This window comes from Tubulanus polymorphus, chromosome 4, assembly GCF_964204645.1.
Source record: "Tubulanus polymorphus chromosome 4, tnTubPoly1.2, whole genome shotgun sequence".
Classification (NCBI taxonomy): domain Eukaryota; kingdom Metazoa; phylum Nemertea; class Palaeonemertea; order Tubulaniformes; family Tubulanidae; genus Tubulanus; species Tubulanus polymorphus.
In genome coordinates, this window is record NC_134028.1 from 1363654 (window position 1) to 1382728 (window position 19075).

Genomic DNA, 19075 nt, shown 5'->3' on the forward strand with positions numbered 1-19075 from the left:
CAGGGCAGCATGAAGTAAAGGGTTCAATTTATGAGGAATTTGCAAATTATGATTCACAAATTCAGAGCAACGTTTGGGAAAATTTGATCGCCATTGATTCGGACTTCGATTGGTCTGAAAGCTGAGGAAAGTCCACGTAGGTTTGAAGTGGTATCTTTTAGCTCTGCTGTTTGGGGAGGAATAAGTTTGAACCCATTTCAGGAGATACCCACTAGAATGGATTATAATGTAAAGTAAACACCATAATGCAGAAACTATCTTTTTATTCTTTCGAAAAACCAACAATCTTTGAATTATTTTACAAGAAGCTGCAGCAAAACCGTATAATACACTGAATGTATGTTAGGAACACACTTCGCTCGCCATAAAACATTATTAATATAGCTATTATTCACAACTGGATTTTCTTATTTCATTTCTCTGTTTCATTATCCATAATTCATAATGATAAAAATGTAAACAGAATATTGTAATTATTTCGCTATAACTCATCAGTATAAAGAACATTACTAATTCGTAATAAATAAGATATGAAGCCACAATTATTGTCTCATCGCACCACTCTCTTGTTAGTACATAATCTTCATCTTATGTGACCACAGTCCGTAAGGTCAACCTTACGTCGAAGCGACAAACAAACCTCCCACACACCACTCAGCGCAATCTATACACTGACCAAATACGTAGGATTTGGATTGTTCAGCGCAAACCAGTTTGGCATGTACCGACAAAAGGTCTCGTTACCGTTATGTAATGAAGGTAGTGGCTTCAATTTACGCCAGTCCTGTACACGACAATTTGACCATGGAACAACGGGTTTAATCCAGTGTTTTACTATATATGACAATATGACATGTACATAGTTAGAATTTTGATATCAAATATATTTTCTTAATCAAATCATAAGCGTCCTTGAGATGAAGGAAGATATTTCGAATTTTCCAAGTGTATCTTTTTTACAGAAAATATGCATCCAATTGTTTATATGTATATACTTTCAATTTGATATCATACGCGCCCGAGTTTCCTCCTCGCCGAACAGAACATCGTCTATCAGAACATCCGAACATCCACAGCCATTTCAGATGAGCCTTAGGCTATATATAATAGAAGATATGATACAGCTCCAGTTCTATCAACTCTCGCTGATTAAGTATGCGGGGAAAAAAATGAAAACATCGCTGCAGAAAAAAAGCAATCAGGAAGACAACGAACAGGTTCCAGTGTCCACTATTAAGTGAGCTGAACCATGAACTGGATCAGAGCGAACTCTAGAATCAGCTCAGCGCTCAACTCATATTTACAAATACCATATTTACACTTACTTTGTACAATTTCAGGTTTTGCTTTTAGTTATAATGATATACTGTACATACCGTCCACATACATAGGATGAAACAAAAACAACTGCTTACACTAGTCAATTAACTGACCATCATCCCTAATGCCTTTAGTATATAACATCTATTAGATTCATAATTATATATAGTATCATTCTTAACCAATAAACAAACTACATTCTAGTAATTGATATCAGCAATTATAGCATTAACAATTTACAATTTGATTCATAACTTTGATATAACTTAATAAACAAAACGTCCCGTTTTAGCACCAATACTTTTTACGAAATACAAGAGCATTATCTAGAATTGCGTTAAATGTTAGAGTACGATTTCCTCACTGGAAACGGTCCAGTAAATGTTGACTTGTTCTATTGTTGTATTGTTGTATCTCGTACGAACGAACTTGAAAGGCCAGACGTAACAAAACGGCATCACGAAACTGATACGAAAAGGGCGTTGTATCCGTAGAACAGCGAATACACAATAAGCGACTATTGTAGAAATCAGTATTTCCATTTTGTTTCTAATCCGAAGATATTTTTTTACAATCACAATCACACTGATGATTATCAATATTATCACAAGCACATTATTTCTTATTATTCCGAATAAATGTTCCTGAAAATGAAAAGAAAAAAAAAATTGAACATCATGAGATTACTGAATGAAAGGTTTAAATAGATGATGCAAGTTACAAAGCTAATCGAGTTTTTTTCAAGGAATGGGTTTGGAATTTGTAGCTTTTTATCGGTCAAAATTAAAAGAAAGATTTAAAAAAAAGCTATTATTGGAATGGATTATTGGTCATGGCACCTCTGTATAAACGAATCATCATATTCAGTGATCACAGTCATGAGAGCATGATCAGATCGAGACGGCAAACTAACCTTCCACGGACCACTCATGCGCAATCTATATGATTGACCAAATACTTCGGTTTTGGATTGTTCTGGTACAAACCAGTTTGGCACGTACCGACAAAAGATCACGTTACTGTTATATAACGAGGCTAGAGGCCCTTTCTCTATAAATGTCCTCAACGCGGTAACACAATGAAATGGCGGGTAGAAGGAATTTTCTTCCTTGTCGATTTGAGAATTCGAAGATATATTCATGATTCTTAAAAAAAGTCTTATTTTCAAACATGTTTCTAAACTTAAAACTAATTTCCATTCGTTTCCTTATTTTTTCGTTTTCTAATAAATCTCAACGAACTGCGCAGTTCCGTAATATTGATGAAGGCTATGTAATACATCTTAGCTGAAATACAGTATATATCTATGTTTTGTACTGAAGGAGATTTTTCCTCTTAAACCATTTCTTTGTGGGAAGCGCGTAGTTGGTATACTGTTGTGCATGAACCCCAGGACTTGTTGAAACAGAAAGGTAGTTTTATCCACCCCTCGTCTGTCGTTGGTATAAATAGAACTCAGTTCTGCGGTATAAAATGCTATGGTATGTCTTCACTTGTAAACAGTTCTATGGTATACACATCAGTGTTCAGACTATACCACATATACATACATACCACAATACCCAACTTCATATATATACCAACTCGACTCGAAATATACAGCAGAACTTTTTTCGAATTGTCATCGAAATAGGGTGGATCTCTAAGAGGCTTCTCATGATTTCTTAAATTGCATGGCAATGTATGCCTTGATAACTAGTGTAGAATGATTAATATCTTTTTGATTGATAGAATACAAATATTCCCATCATTAAGTGCTAGTGATTATTTACGAGACATCTGTCGATGGTTAAAAGGAACAGTCATTGATTGACCCTTCCTCGAGATCCACTATTTCCACTAGTTTGGTCACACTTACATGGTTATAAATCGCTACCTCCACCAGCCGGTATCACATAACCCGGACGCGAGCCGTGATAGGGCTGTCTCGGCGGTATAGCCCCGTACATTCCACCGGCCGGACGAGGTGGTCCTCCGTAACTGGACGGTGCTTGGTGCCGAGGTGTCGGCTGCTGCTGCTGTGGACGTTGCGGTAGAATTTGTGCATACATCGATTTCGGTGCTGATGACTGAGGTTTTGGTTTGGCCGCTGGTTGCTGGTGAGATGAAATATCGGAGCCATTTTCACTCGACCGACTGGACACACTTTCTTGGTCGTTACTTGGCCCTTTCATCGCACTCCATCCTCTCGCTTTTCTATTGAAATCTTTGAACTTCTTCGAGTCTTTGGGCTGGACTTGTAGATTACAATTTTCGATTTGAATATCTGAAATAGAGCGAAGATATTTTTGATATATATGTTAGATTTGACAATGTAAAATGAGATTTGTTTTCGACATCTGCAACACTGGAATTGACGATTACTGAAAATTAATGAAACATGCAGAATTAACTCAACATGCGCTTCAAAATATTAAATGATTTAATTTGATTCATTCAAATCAAACATCCTTAAACAGCATTGCAGAGAAGGGGCTGAATGAATTAGATCAATTATAAACTTAGGTCTTGATTCTGTAACCGGTTACGGAGAGATAAGCACCAAAAGACGCGATAGCCAAGAAATAGACCCACAACGTGTACAAGACATATAAAACAGACGAGATTCTTAACAAACAAGTGAAGAAATAGTGAATCCGTGGTGAGACAAGCGGAGTGAAGAAAAATACACAAGGGGTTTAAACAGATTAATTAAACAGTTTAATTCTACCTCCAGCTGCAGTCGTTCCTGGATGTCCTCTACCCTTTCCTATGATAAATCAATAATATTGTCTATTACTCATGACCCTCCCTTCAGATATGTTTTAACATAGATGAAAATATTAAAACATTTATGTAAACGGCTGTAGAGAGTGTCGTACCTGTATTTTGACCTGGTGCGTTCTTCAGACGATTGAATACATCGCTACCGACTGTATGGCGACGGTTAAGATGGTCAAAAGCGGCGTCGACGCTTCCTCCGCTGTCCTGCGCGGCTGCCCACGGAGATTTCGCCGGTCTGGTGACATCGATTGGATTCACAAATTTCGGTGATTGCGGCTCTGTTGGTGGTGTCGGTGGTGACTGTACGTTCGACTCATCGACGACCCAACTCTCCGATTTTGCCCGCCGTTTAGCGAAGATCTGACCACCTTTACCTTTCGAAGCGTGTAAAGCGGCTGCGAGGTTGAAGCATTGTTCAGGTGCCACCGCGCTATGATTCACTTTCGGCGACCGGAGTCGCATTTGCTCGAGTTCTTGAGCCGAAATCTTAACTTTATTCGGAGGTAAATGATCGATAGGTTGATCCGGATCGTAATGGACCTTCGGTGGTTTCTGCATAACCAGGGTATAAGAGAAGTGTTTCCCCGGGATGACAATAGGTGTCACGTCGCAGCCGTCGTCGTCATCGTCTGCAGTATGAACCCATTTCTCCGCGCGTTCTCGTCGCTTGTTGAACATGCGAGCTCCCTTCGATCTCTGGACGGTGGCTTCAGACGTCAGAACCTGGGCGACTTTACGAGCAAGATCGATTTGTTCCTCCAAGGTCGGATACTTCTCGGCTGGATCGTTGAAAAATGCCGAATCAGCGTAAAGTTTCTCTGAAATGGAGAATTCAAAAATAAGAGCATGACGGGTAGAATATAAGGGTTTATAAGCCCAATAGGGTTTATCATGCTGACACGTTCGCTATACCTCCCAATTTTTGTTTCAAAATCTTAGCTTTCCTTCGCGGTAAAGTACAATAACCGTTCAAACTATAAAACGGATTTCGTCGCTTATCAAAATGATTATCGTTATTCTCTCGAGTATCTTCAATATCATCGTGAGAATGAATAGCTTCAACGAGTTCATTACTGTGCAGAGCTTTATTGATAGATTTCAAGACGGGGTTTTTAAGACTTTCCGACTTTGATTCACTGAATCTGATAGTTTTACTACGAATATTGCCATTCGGTTTATTGCTGTAAGTTTTATGTTGTACAAAGTCTCTTTTAGAAACTGGTGCAGTCGTTTTTCCAATCTGAGTCGAGAATGCTGGACTTTCCAATTTCTCAGAATCGCCATGATGCGATGACGATAAAGATGATGATGATGATGATAATGATGATATCTTTGCAGGTGGATCCTTCACCGAATTTTCATTCGAAGACGACAGAAACGGTTTCAGTAATTCTAGAACCTTCGACCTTGAATGATCAACATTAGTGGGTTTATGAGGTGTTAGCGATCCGTACAATTCTGAAATGTCATATTTTTGATCGTACAGTTCTGATAGATCAACCTTTCTACTCGCAAACCTCGTACGATATTCATCTGGTACGAATTCAATCTCAGCCTCCTCATCTCGAGTCTCTTCATTATCGTCTGTTCGCTCGATTATTACTTCCGGTTCGCATTTCGTAAAATCTAAAACAAATTTTCGAACTCGTTTCTTCTTCATTTCATCGCGATGGAAACTTCTTCCGTTCGATCGTAAATACGACTGACTTAACCAGGTATATCCACTCACTGTACGGTAACTGGGCTCCATCTCTTATAGCCTAAACCTCTACCAGATCTGCTGAGTTTATGTATCCGCAGTGGTGAATAGAGAATCGAAAGTTCGATTGAAGAATCGAAAAAGAAACCGAAATATTTCCACGTAGACCGCAGTATATACAATCTTGTGTATGTTTGTTTGATATGAAAAATGCTCGCAGTCGCGACGCACTTTTACCCTTTTTCTACACGCGTTGTGTAACTGAAAACCACACAATAAAGACTTGATTGTATATTTTTATTGCATTTTGTCCTGAGACAATCGGTTGTATATAACTGTCAGTTGGCACCGGTCTATAGCGCGATGATAGCTTTAATTCAAATTCATTGTCGGTTATTGTGACTGGTTTTTTCAATGTGTAGTCACTATTCTTAGTGTTGTCGACAGAACGGGTTCAAATCAAGGGGAACTCGATAAAAACGGATTGCCTTAAAACTGGTTTCGATTTAAGTTCAATCAAACGACTGATCTATTTCATAAACATTCCAAATCAACGGTAATAGTTTAGAAGAAGGATTTCTACTTGAAGAACTAAATTTCCAGCACAAAACACATTAACTACAATTCAATAGAACATATGTCTACTGCTGCTAAGAGTGTAATAGCTTGACGAAAAAATTCCAGTTTTAATTAAGCATGTGTTACAGAAAATAAGCGACGTACTTGAAGGTTATAGTGAGCGTCGATTAATATATAAAACTATACAGTCAAACCCCGGGATACTGCAGCAAACACAATTTCAGCAATACATCGCTGACTATTCCAAAATAAAGTACATATGTCATGTTTACAGAAAAAAACCTAACCTGACGTTAGGCGGGTTGGTGGTTTATCGGGGGTTGACTGCTACACAACGATATTAAACTGTTGATAACAAACTAAAAATTATTTCTTTTCGATCAAAATATTGCACAAGTTATTTTATGATATACATATTATGTATTATATATATGCAAACAGCAAATAAACAATAAATCTACAATTCACACTCGCATGTAGAATACCTCGTTTGGTGTTTGGAGCTGATGAAATAGCCATTGCCATGACATCTGAAAACAAGTTCATGCTTGGTTTTAAAGAAAATGTTTGGATAGTGATACGAAAAAAGTGTTAAAATCACCGTCATGGTACATCTGGCTGTCTGAATACATCGACGGCCAACACTCAATCATCGATATACACTAGATCGATAATAGTTGTTGAAGTTCTTGTGGGGAAAAATCTGGTTCTGACTCAAACTATTCCTGAAATCTCATGTGAATAAGAAGAAAATACTTCATAAAATGCGTCATTCGAGGTTTTTTCCCTGATTTCAGGAATTTTCCGTCAGTTCACAATCGAACGAGAGGAAATTGCGGGTGATTCGATAAAGGAAGAATGGATGGTTAGAACGGTGCAGGTGTTGGGTCCAGTTCCATAGTTAAAAACTTTTATATCTCAAATTGACTTAAAGATCAAATATGACCCTATATCTGCTAGATTTGTTATAGAATCGGAATGGTCTATAGCGCTGGATCACGACTCTGAAACCGGACCCAGAAGGACAAGATCATTCGGTATAACTAAGTTTAGAATATCTACTCACTTTTCTTTATTTTGCTCGGTGTATCGGGAGGAGTTTCTCCCGAATCTTGCGTTAGTTTATGCATGTCAACGGGAATCAATCCGGGTGTGGCAGGCATGACGGTGTAGTCATCGATATGTTCACCGGGTGGCACGTACGGCTGTTGAGGTATCTGCCAGGCCGGTCGTTCATCTTCAGTCACAGGTTTTTCGTATTTCTTCACCTTGAAATTAGGCGCCACGTTCTCTTTCGTTTCGGTAAGACGAAGGTCATCTTGTTTCGATTCTAGAATTTTCGCCGCTTGGTCTTTGATCGATTTGTTATCCTTCACTTTGAAGTCTGGGATAGTTTGCTGCTGCTGTGGTGCTGGTTGGTTATTCATGTCGTTGTAAACAGGTTGTAACGGTGACCCGTACAGATTCAGCTCGTCGCGTCTCGATGTTTCTGTTACGGTGTTGGTTGTAGTTCGTGTCTCTCTGACGGCACCGCCGCGACTGACCGTCTCAGTAACAGTCTTCCGAGTCTGTGTCACTTGAACGCCCGGTTCCTGAGACTGGATGATTGGTGATTGACGATCACCGGTACTAGAAAATGTAAAATACACAACAACCTTAGAATCCTACGACAAATATACTCCATAATTTTGTTGTAACAATTCAGACTTATTTCATTCGTAGTCTCAGGGATTCTATATGATCTTTAAAACACAGACAGAGTTTATCGTCAACGGTTATCCGATGACCAAATATCAAAGAAATGTCAAAAAGAGATGAACTAAGAGCGCATTATATCCATTTCACAAATCGATTCGAAACTCGCTCCTCAATCCCCTCAAACATACGATTCTTAGATAAAAAGAAAAAATGCTCTCACCATTCATCAAAATTTCACCTATAAAATCGTTCAATGTTTAATTCTATGATCGTGATCATACACACGTACCTACGTATACACACTCTCGTCTGATCATAAGTGCTTCTCGATAACAATAAACTACAGCTGTTTCTATTCGATTATTGATGAACAAAGCATTTTCAATTTCAGACCGTTAGATCTCATTCGAGCCCAGTTTTTAACGCGATTATACATATCATTTTTTATAGAATAAAACAATGAGTTCAGTATGTCAATGGAAAAAGATTATGAGACAGAGAAATCTTGAATACGCGGTTACAAAACCTTATCAAATAAAAGAACCACGCCGAATGAAATTTAATGAACTAACTATCCTTTAATAGAGGTTTGCAGAAAAAAGGTGTTGTACATAAAAAGAATGGAATACAGGATAGAAAATACTGCGAAATTCTGCTAAGAAGTAGCGTTTATCAGTTTGAGTAAACAACTTAGTCTCCTACAACTCTCACAATAAACAGGTATCACATGATCGTGACGTAAAAGAAGCAACTGAATACAACCAAATAGATAGTGGCTGAAAAATTTGTTTGTCCGCGACATTCATTGATTCACTTGAGCCACTTTTTGTATCGATTCGCTGATTCAAGATGGCGGACTGCAGACTTCCGTTGCATATTACTTACCGTTTTCGGAACCCAAAACAACTGCTTCCAAACATTTTCGATAACTACTTTATATAACTAAAACCTTTCATCCAAAATGTAAAAGTACTTCCATATAGTTCTCGTGGCAACAGTAACAATTACGTTAAGCCTCTTCCTGAGGAAATTGCTTCTTTTCTCAGGAGGAAATTTACTAAGTTGTGACGTCAGCGAGTACAGTGTATGTTATTGCACGTATGAACCAACATTTCGCTTTTCGTTGAAGGTTATTTAAATACATTACTATATGTTTATACACTGACGGCTTTAACTGCGTAACTATAGGTTCAGCAGCTTCCGCTAATTGATGTATTTGTCTAAGTACATCTTCCTTGGACTTCATAATTTCACCAAAGTTTGTGTGCTTTGTATAAACCTCTTATTTGCCTCGAAATCACTCGAGCTTCATATCAGACATTTTACACTGACGAAAACATTTTTTCAATTTGATTAATCGTCATCAGCATCGTGTTCATTTCTGAACGGTTTTCACCAAACATCATTTAAAAAATCTAATATTAATCAAAGAACGCGGTAGAAATTTGTAGCGTGTCGCAAATCAAGACTAAAGAGTCAATCATCGAACTATTGTTTGATACATTCGGTTTTCAACTAAAGACTAGTAATGTAGTAGTGGTTCCTTCATAATGGTTATAAGTTTCAAAACTTAGCATTGGGAGTTTTGATAAATTTTTCCTTGTGGCTTTAACTCCCAAATACTGATAAAATTTTTCTCTGTTTTGAAATACAATCGCATTTATATAAAAGTACGGCCGAGTTGGTTTTGAGACGGTGTGTATTTTCACTGACTCACTCTATAATTCGCAGGTGTTTTACTGATGAAATACTATTAGTTTAACTGCGATGCGAAGGAATCTACTCGAGCTTAAATCAGAAATAATATTTTCCCTATCTCTCGAAAGGTAACCTTTTCATATCACGCGATGTCGGTTCAGATTTTTGAAACGACCGAAAGTTCAGCCTTTAATATCCATCACTATTCATACCTTATAATGAATACAAATACCGGTACTATACTAATATCCGCATTGATAATTATTGAATTCTTTTATCGCATAAATAACTTCTTGCGAACAGCTGAGAATCTTATCTACAAAAAGAATTCCCGTGATGCAAAAAACTCTAGAAAAATATGGATAAAAAATCCTATACTGGATGAATATAATTACGCAATAATCACAAGGTTCGAGTCATGCGTGATAACGGGATTAATGAATTAGAACTCACCGAAATCAACTTTAATCCACTCAAAACGTCTGAAGATAATCCCTATATATTCACCTGATATAACAACCTGTTGCTATCCCCTCTTATCCCCGTATCTTTTCCACCTTCAAATGACGCAAGGCAAAATACCTTTGACTTATCATATGCTTATCCTATAATGTTTTCTTATGCCGCTCAGGGTTGTGTGTTGATGTTGGATTGGTGTGTTACACGGTTATACGATGAGGAGAATATTTTCTGGCGGGTTTAAACGAACTAGGTGTGTGTATACAGTGTAACAGTCTGATCAAAAAATATTTGAAACCGCACCAACAAAACCCCGGAACCCCGGAACCACCATGCAGTAGCAACACAGCCCCAACATGTTACAATTGCCCAGCGAGTTGCACAGCGATAGATAAGATCAGTCTTAGTTCTACACGTATAGCCACTGTTATAACTTCAGACCAGTGAATTTAAGGACCATTTTTGGACTTGAGTCATGACTGTGCAACTGGATCGATAGTTTTAGCTATCTTGGCCCCGTAAAATATCAAAATTTGAATGGACCTAGATTTGAGCAGTCTGGATTTCAAACATGTATAAAAACATTATGTTCACGTGTGTAGAATGGTACAATGGTAGAATTTCATCCCAAATTATTTTCCGGAAGATCTGTCAGTCTTACCGCAGGATATCCATCACTAGCGTATCTCCAGCAGCCTCAACAGTTTCCATAGCAGCCGCGTGACTGGCGCCCTGGAAGTCTGCCCCGTTGACACTCAGTATGATATCTCCCTCTAACAGACCAGCGATATCAGCTTTACTTCTTTTTCGAATCTAGAATCGATATAAACAAATACAGCTCTAGCGATTAGATGTTGAATAATGACGTGCACATTTATCAGGTTTTTGTGGATTTTGAAATCTTTTGGGAGATGTTGGCGAAATTAGAAAGATTCACTGTATGGCCGTCAAAGAGTACGGCTTGAATTTTTAACATCGTGAAATTCTCGTGTTAATGACGTGGCGTGAAGCCAATCGTTTCATCACGTAACATTAGCATTGGCCCATTGTCATTCCTGTCCGAAACTGGTTTGAGGTCACATTATGATGATACACAACCAGAGAAGTTGACAGCATCATATTTTCTAAATATTTTTGGTTATAATATCATACATGTATAATAAACTATTATACTTCGACTGAATATCATCAATTGTGAATTTCATATGTTTTAAGCTAAGTTTTGAACTCTAGAACTATTCCTAATGTGTGTATGCGCTGAGTGTAAAACATGAATTGTTCATATTAATTTGAGTTATATACTCATTGTGATAATGGCAGTTGTGGTAGAAATCATAGTCACTATATACCCAGGGTATAGACACCTACCAGTTGGTATATCTACTATATACACTTACCACTATAGAGTCAGAAAAACACGCACACATGGTACTGGCGGATTTAGAATCTATTGCAGATAATTCAGCGTCTAATAATAATGTGTTAGTTAGTTAGTAACTCAACTCTATTCATAGGTATGCAAACGAAATATTTTGAAACTTTCATATAAGTTTAGTATATACGACGATGGATCCGTAAAATTATAGATACACTTAGTTTTTGATGACAAAAAGGTCTTGAGAAAGATTTCAGACTATGGGAATGAATCAGTACCACAGATATTTCAAATGCATTGATGCTTCATTCGACTTGAAAATAGTTGAATTATGATTTGAAATTAGGCTCTAGTTCTATGAATTACAATAGTTATGTTTCATTGGTTCAAAAGAAAAAAGATCTGATACGTATTTGGTGGATATTCGAAAACAGTTCAACAGCAAAGACCATTTTTCAGATAAAATCATTTTTCTCTTTTAATAATCTGACTTACCTTAGAAATTCTAAGGGGTTGATTTTCTGAACCTTGGATTCGGAAACCCCACGGTCCACCGCCGGTGATCTTAATCTGAAATCTCGATTCCATTCTGATGCGGTCAGACGAGAACAGATCGAAGAAAAAGACGAAACTTAAAATAAAGAAACGAATACAAGTTTCATGTAAGATATATTCCGCTTCTGAGATGAAGATCGTGTGATGAAAGTTCAACCAAACAACGAAATCATGTAAAATAGAGCGGTCGAGGAGCGAGTGATCGGCGGTGTGCAGGTTATAGAATCCCGAGTAGATCGAGTAGTAAGGGGTTTATTCCTGCACTGACAGCGGAGAGGACGGAGCACCAGAGAGAGAGAGAGAGAGAGAGAGAACACTGATTGAACTGTTAAATATGATTCACTATTCGCCTCATCTTCTTCTCTTCTTCGATAGAGTTTAGTTCAAGGTCAAGAAATAGTTTAGAAATTATCGTAACTTTTCATTCTAAAATGACAACATAAGTTGAATAATTTCCTTAGTTATAGAATAAATGATTCAACGTGGAAAATCAGAGGAATGATGCGAATATTCGAATGAAAGTGAAAATAACAAAATGCTAAAAGGTTTTTTTATCTAGAAACATTGAAGTCATACGCTTTCAACAGCCCTTGATCGTGTATATAAGGATAAGAATTTTGCGAGAATTTGTGGAATTAAAAATGATTTACTAAGTTATTGTAGCAATCAAGGGTCTAATCATATCAATAAAAATCTTCGAATGACTAATGGAAAGAAAAAAAATTATCGTGCGTTCGCCGGGAATCGAACCCGGATCCATTGCTTGGAAGGCAACGATGCTAACCTTTACACCACGAACGCTCGCTTGGTGCAAGGCGTGTATTGTAAGGTATTATAGTACAAAGCGCATAGGCACGGACTGCGGATCGGACTGATTGTCCGGTTAGTAGTAAGTTGTCGGTCGGGATGTTCTCTGGCGGAATTAAAACGTACTCGAATTCAATAAGATAACGAACTGTTTATGAGAATGTTTATGAATCAATTTCTTAATTGCGGGCATGGTTTAAGTCCAAGGACGTTTTCAAAAATGTTGCAATATTCATACTCAATATTCATGGACTCGTTTGAATATTCGGGGCGCGAATGCGAATACCATTCATTTATCATTTACGATTTTGTAAAATAACGACATCAAGCGACTAATTGATCAGCTTTTGAATAATCCATTAGTGATGATTCCACGGGTTTTAGCTATTGATAGGTAGATGCGCGTTCACAGCGTATGATGAATCCCTAGCATAATAGACTGAGACTCGAACATTCGACTAACATTTTGAGTAGCGGGTATATATTTATCGAGTTTCTCGATCACCCATATGATATTTTGGAATAAAACGAATTTTCATGGCTTCGAAAATCGCACGAATCTTCTGTGTATTGTCTATTATTTTGTGTTGGAGTATTTTCGTCGAATGTCAAAATCGTAAGTGTCATATCGAAGTTTAGTATATATTTCTTTTAAGTGCTTAATTTTTTTCACTTTTTCTTGTCAATTTCGTAGGTACTTTCTCATTCGAAGAAGCTTGTACAGAGGCGATAATGACACGCGCTAGGAACAAACAGGCCAGACCTATCGCTAACTCGTCAGATTACTTACACCTCAACACCACCATGTCCGCCATGAACCTTCTTAAAGTGGTATATATCCCTGAATAACTGAATTATTTGTTTCAATAGACGATATCGATAATGATGATTTATTAACTTATAATATGTACAACATTATAAACATAATTTTTCAATTTCATGGATATATAGGGACTTGACAACCCCAATCCAGTAGGGGCTGTGCCTGATAGGGGGATTGCCGTGTTAAAAAAAGGAATTAATAAACTTAAGATAAGATAATAATAATGCTAAGAATGATAACAATGATAATTAAAGGCAAAGCTAATAATAATGATAACGATGTTTATTTTTACCTGTTTATTCTCAGGACAATCAGCAACAGACGATTAAACTGGCAGGATACCTCAGTATGGTGAGTATAATTTGGGATAACAAAAAAGTTAGAAGTTGATACCATTCGTTAAGATATCGTGAAACATCCACACGTTTTTTAATATTTTGTGATAGGCTTGGAAAGATGACAGCGTTGTGTGGGATCCAAAAGACTTTGGAGGCATAACGACAATTCTTCTAACATCCGCAGATCTATGGTTGCCCGATTTGTACAATACGAACAGGTAGGACTCTCTTGTTTGGTGAGTCTCGGGAAACCGAGATCCGAACGATGTCAAGCAAGATAAACAAAATATAAACAGGCAAAAACTGGATTCATCTTCTACCTATTGTAATCCCACAGAACCGCTAACACGTAACAATAACGTGAAATTTTGTTTTTTGTTATTTCAGCGTGACTGGTAAAATGGACCAATCGAAAGGAAGCCCTCATCGTTTGCAAGTCAGTAATGATGGTACTGTAAGATGGTGGCCTGTTGATCTGTTTGAAGTCAGTTGTCAGTTAGACATGAAATTCTTTCCGTTCGATGTACAAACTTGCGAATTCGAATTTGAAAGTTGGTCGTACAGTTACGACCAATTAAGATTCATCAGTCCTTCCGACAAAGTTAGTCTTCTGAACCTGAAACCCAGTGGAGAATGGCGAGTGACGGGAACCAAAGCGAAGGCTGCTATCAAATATTATTCGGCATCTTTTAAATGGAGCGAAATGGTTTTCACTTTGAAAATAGCCAGAAAGTCGGCTTACTACGTCACGAACATAATATTACCGCTGGTAGCGATGTCATTTCTGGTTTTAATGGTATTCTATCTACCGGCTGAATCTGGAGAGAAGATCTCACTGGGAATTACTGTTCTGTTGGCATTCTCAGTGTTCCAACTGTTGATGGCTGATCTGATGCCGAAGACGTCCAATGTCACGCCCATATTAGGTGCGAAAAATAGATACGTTTTTATTTCTTTTACCGGCACGAGCTAATTTTTGAATTTCGAATATAGGAGGAAATTTCCCAAGGTATAAAAGTTGGATATATTTTCTATATTTTGCTTATGTTATATATTTCAGTGATTTACGTCACGCTACTGATGGCTATGGCAATTATATCTACAATAGTGTCTGTACTAGTGCTTAACGTGCACCATCAACACGACGAAGGTTCAGCCGTCCCGAACTGGGCTCGTAATATCGTCTTTAGATGTATGGCACCGATTGTTTGCGCCAAAAAACTGGTGAAGCCGTTCGTGCAAGGTTCGCTGCACACCACGAGAATCACTCCGCAGACGGACATTCTGAGAAACAACGGCGCCAACAATCATCCGAACAACAATAAAACGGTCAACGATAAAACCGATTTGAAATTGGAAGATGTGGAAAACCTGAACGATATGAAGTATGATTTAGCGATGCGGAAACTGTCGGTATTTCTCGGTGATAAACACGGCGGGATTCGAGCTCGCAGCGAGCTAGAACTCAAAGCTATTGAATGGCGATTAATGTCTCGGATTATGGACCGTTTTTTCATGTTTGTTTATTTCATTTTGAACATCATAATAGCTGCCGGCTGCCTCACAGCAGCTACAAGCTCACCACAATGAAATGTGTCAACCGTGGCTCTTTCTTTTTAATTAACAACCGGTTGTTGTATCTTCATTTATTTGGACGTCTGTAGGCTTCATGTGTGTTCAATGTATAGATATTTCATTGAGAAAACGAATTGACCACTAACGCCCTGACGATGTTAGACATGTTATAACAGCCCACCTCCTTCAAAAACTAATCATTGAAACTGACAATTGTGAACGTCTGAAAGGGTCTAGTCTTGATCTAAAAAAGTCTTTATAGCGAACGTAATGAAAGAAAATTGATGTTTTAGGTTGCGTGTTTTAGCCTGTTGTAGGCCTATGCGCAGACGTGTGTTGTGTTAAACTTTGCTTATGTAATACTTTATGATAATACATCTCTGTACAACCAGTCCTGAAATAAATATATACATATACACGGTGATATAAAATGACTCTTTTGAGTTTCTTTATTATCTGTGGTGATAAATGGAATCGGACGCATTTTGATCGAGAAGTCATTAGAACCCTCGTGATTTCTCTCAACAGCTCTAATCGTTGACTCTGTCACTAGCTCGCGTGTTTTCTATTGAAATGCCCCTGCACGGGTCCCATTAGATCTGTCACGCCTATGATGAGTATTTGTTGAACAAAAAGTGTGTATTCTATGCGAAATAGTCATTTAGATACAGAAAATACACGAAAAACCATAAAACCATTTGAATGGCTGTATTGTATCGGTATTACAAACCGATCTGTGCATATTAGTTTTGTCAGTATTTGTATTCAATTAGTTTCCTCGGGTGTGATGGATATGATGCCGTAATTTACATCAGTAACACACATTTTTTTATGTTTCACACGAGGATTCACGATTCAACATTAAAATGACCGAACGGGAAAATAAACACGGCAAATTCTCGTCCGTTCCGGGTCAACTTGGACCGCGTTGGCTACCAATGACTTTGATTCTGTTGCAGTGTGTTTCAGATGTCACCGAGGCGAGTCGTAAGTTCTCTAAATGTCTCTTGTTCTATCTTATCATATTACAAAAAAAAACGAATTGGCGTCATTAAACGTATTTCATATACACAAAAAAGACTAGTCTTTATGAATTTTTGATATACGCGATATTGACTCTATATCTATCTCTCTTAGCATTCAGAGAACATCTCTAGACATTTGTTCAAGCATGGCAGTATAAACTACGACTAAACTCTTTATTACTTCATACGTCAGTTCAAGTCACCACCTGTTTTTTTTTTCGGAAAGCACCTCCGACACTATTGTTCCATCCCACTATTTTCGAGGTGTTAATGCAAATTCATAATCGCATCGCTATTTCAGGTAGTCATGTATCTGCTGAAGAGGCGTGTATTGATAAAGTGTTGTCTCGGCCTCGGAATACACAAGCTAGACCGGTCACTAACTCCTCGGAATACATACATATCAATATCAGTATGGGCGTGACGAATCTGATCCGTGTGGTAGGCCAATCTCACTACTTGAATATGACGTGTCATATTGACCGTCAGGCACAAGTGGCTGACCGAAGTTAAAAGTCGCACTTGACGGCCATTTTGAATAATAATTCTTTCAAAATCAGAAATGTCTGTAATCTTCAGTTTCTTTGTAGGAAAACGAAAAACAGTCGATTACAGTAGCTGGTTATTTATCTATTGTGAGTAAAATCTAATGAATGTTTATTATCAGATATTTGGAAATTTGTCCTTATTTCGCCTATCATGTAGAGTTAGGTTGGAAGGAATGACGAAGCAAGCGATAGCTCAGTTAGTTTAGATCTCATTTATAAACAAACGTATTTCAATTCTATTTGGTAAGCTGTTTGTGATTTCTGATTTCTAGAGATGGAGAGACGATAGTATTGGATGGACAGATCAAGAATGCGACGGTGTTTCTCGATTGGGAATAAAGTCGAAATATCTATGGATACCAGATATCTTCAGCATGAATAGGTAAGTAACATGTAGTAGAAATATCTGTGAAATTGAATCAAAAAATTGAGGCAGGTTTCGATTGGTCTCATGATCCAGTTAACCTGGTAGAAGCGGCCGGTAGAGAGTTTCTAATCGGGAATGCGTTCAATCGAAACTCAATAAGAATTCAAGTCATCTCCTTGGTGTCGTTTTCTTTTAAACAGCAACACTGGTGTAAATGATTTATCACGAGATATTGAATACAATCTGGTTGTAACAAGTGACGGTACCGTGCAGTGGTGGCCCATCGCTCTCTACCAAGTCAGCTGTCAACTGGACATGACATACTTCCCATTCGATAAACAATACTGCGAATTTGAGTTCGAATCCGGTTCGTACAGTTACAGGGAATTAAGGCTGACCTCTATGTCCGACACGATAGACATCGCGCGATTGAAGCCGAGTGGAGAATGGTCGCTACTGAGTACGTCTGCTCATGCGGCCGTGAAAACATACGGCGAAAATAACAACAATTGGAGTTACGTCATATTCAACGTGAAAATCGCCCGTAAACCGTTATATTACATTCTAAACATAATCGTACCTTTGATTTTATTATCGCTATTGGTTCTAATGATATTTTACCTGCCGCCCGAATCAGGGGAGAAGATATCGTTAGGAATGACGTCATTGGTTGCATTTTCCGTGTTCCAACTGTTGATAGTGAATATCATGCCGAAATCCTCCGATCAAACTCCGATATTAGGTCAGTTCTGAGAATTGATATCTGATATCATCTAATTCAAACCCCTGTTTCGTTCTCGGCATGTGTGGTGGGTGTATATAAGAAATGCAAAACTCAAGTTAATCAAAGAATTAAGGAAAATTTTTAAGATAAGAAAAAACAACAACCACGAATGATAATTTACAAATCAACGAATATTTTTTCTATTTTTCAGTTATCTATGTTACATTTCTCACGTTGATGACAATATTGTCAATAATATTGGCTGTGGTTGCATTGAACGTTCACCAACAGCACGACGTAGGAACCGCGGCCGGAAGTGTCCCCGAATGCGTGCGAAATGTCTTCTTCGAATTTCTCGCGCCAATCGTCTGCGGTCGACAACTCGTCCAGACTCTCAACTATAAAGAAAACAGAAAACTATCAGGCGATACTGAAGACGAAAGATTTAGTGAAATTGAAATGGAATCGATCAGTCGTAAAAATGAGGGTAATCAGAATGGCATAGATGCGCTGACAAACACTCAGCAGCCGTCACGCACGCAGGATAATGTCTCAAGCCAAACATTTACCGCGACGGCCAATGAATGGAGAGTTCTTTCTAGAATTATGGATAGAATTTTTCTGTTGTTTTACACCTTTCTAAATCTAGCGGTAGTGGTTGGCTGTCTTGCAGCAATAGTTCACCAATAGAAATAGAAAATAGTCTGACGTACTTTTTAACG

The 19075-nt window shown here is 38.0% G+C and overlaps 3 protein-coding genes and 1 non-coding gene across 6 annotated transcripts; 2 read left to right on the forward strand and 2 right to left on the reverse strand.

Moving 5' to 3' along the window:
* Window positions 1–252: 252 nt before the first annotated feature.
* LOC141903548 (uncharacterized) lies at window positions 253–12179 on the reverse strand. 3 transcript variants are annotated; one of them, XM_074791703.1, is made up of 7 exons: window positions 12087–12179; window positions 10878–11029; window positions 7428–7990; window positions 4182–4901; window positions 4031–4069; window positions 3179–3586; window positions 253–1964 (listed from the first exon to the last, which is right to left on the reverse strand). In XM_074791703.1, the coding sequence occupies exons 1-6, from the start codon at window positions 12177–12179 to the stop codon at window positions 3183–3185; spliced, it is 1971 nt and encodes a 656-aa protein (XP_074647804.1). In that variant the 3' UTR covers window positions 253–1964; window positions 3179–3182. The 3 variants fall into 3 exon arrangements, with proteins under 3 accessions (XP_074647804.1, XP_074647805.1, XP_074647806.1); XM_074791704.1 differs by lacking the exon at window positions 4031–4069; XM_074791705.1 differs by lacking the exons at window positions 10878–11029; window positions 12087–12179 and adding an exon at window positions 8945–9039.
* A 696-nt stretch (window positions 12180–12875) lies between these two features.
* Window positions 12876–12947, reverse strand: Trnag-ucc (transfer RNA glycine (anticodon UCC)). The gene has a single exon. It is a non-coding gene; the product is annotated as a tRNA-Gly (tRNA).
* An 810-nt stretch (window positions 12948–13757) lies between these two features.
* On the forward strand, window positions 13758–15704 carry LOC141903342 (neuronal acetylcholine receptor subunit alpha-9-like). The gene is made up of 5 exons (XM_074791446.1): window positions 13758–13784; window positions 14083–14127; window positions 14223–14332; window positions 14502–15040; window positions 15175–15704. Exons 1-5 carry the CDS (start codon window positions 13758–13760, stop codon window positions 15702–15704), a joined length of 1251 nt encoding a protein of 416 aa, XP_074647547.1.
* Window positions 15705–16555: 851 nt separating this feature from the next.
* Window positions 16556–18382, forward strand: LOC141903343 (neuronal acetylcholine receptor subunit beta-4-like). The gene is made up of 5 exons (XM_074791447.1): window positions 16556–16676; window positions 17016–17155; window positions 17305–17349; window positions 17535–17644; window positions 17830–18382. The coding sequence occupies exons 1-5, from the start codon at window positions 16556–16558 to the stop codon at window positions 18380–18382; spliced, it is 969 nt and encodes a 322-aa protein (XP_074647548.1).
* Window positions 18383–19075: the final 693 nt, after the last annotated feature.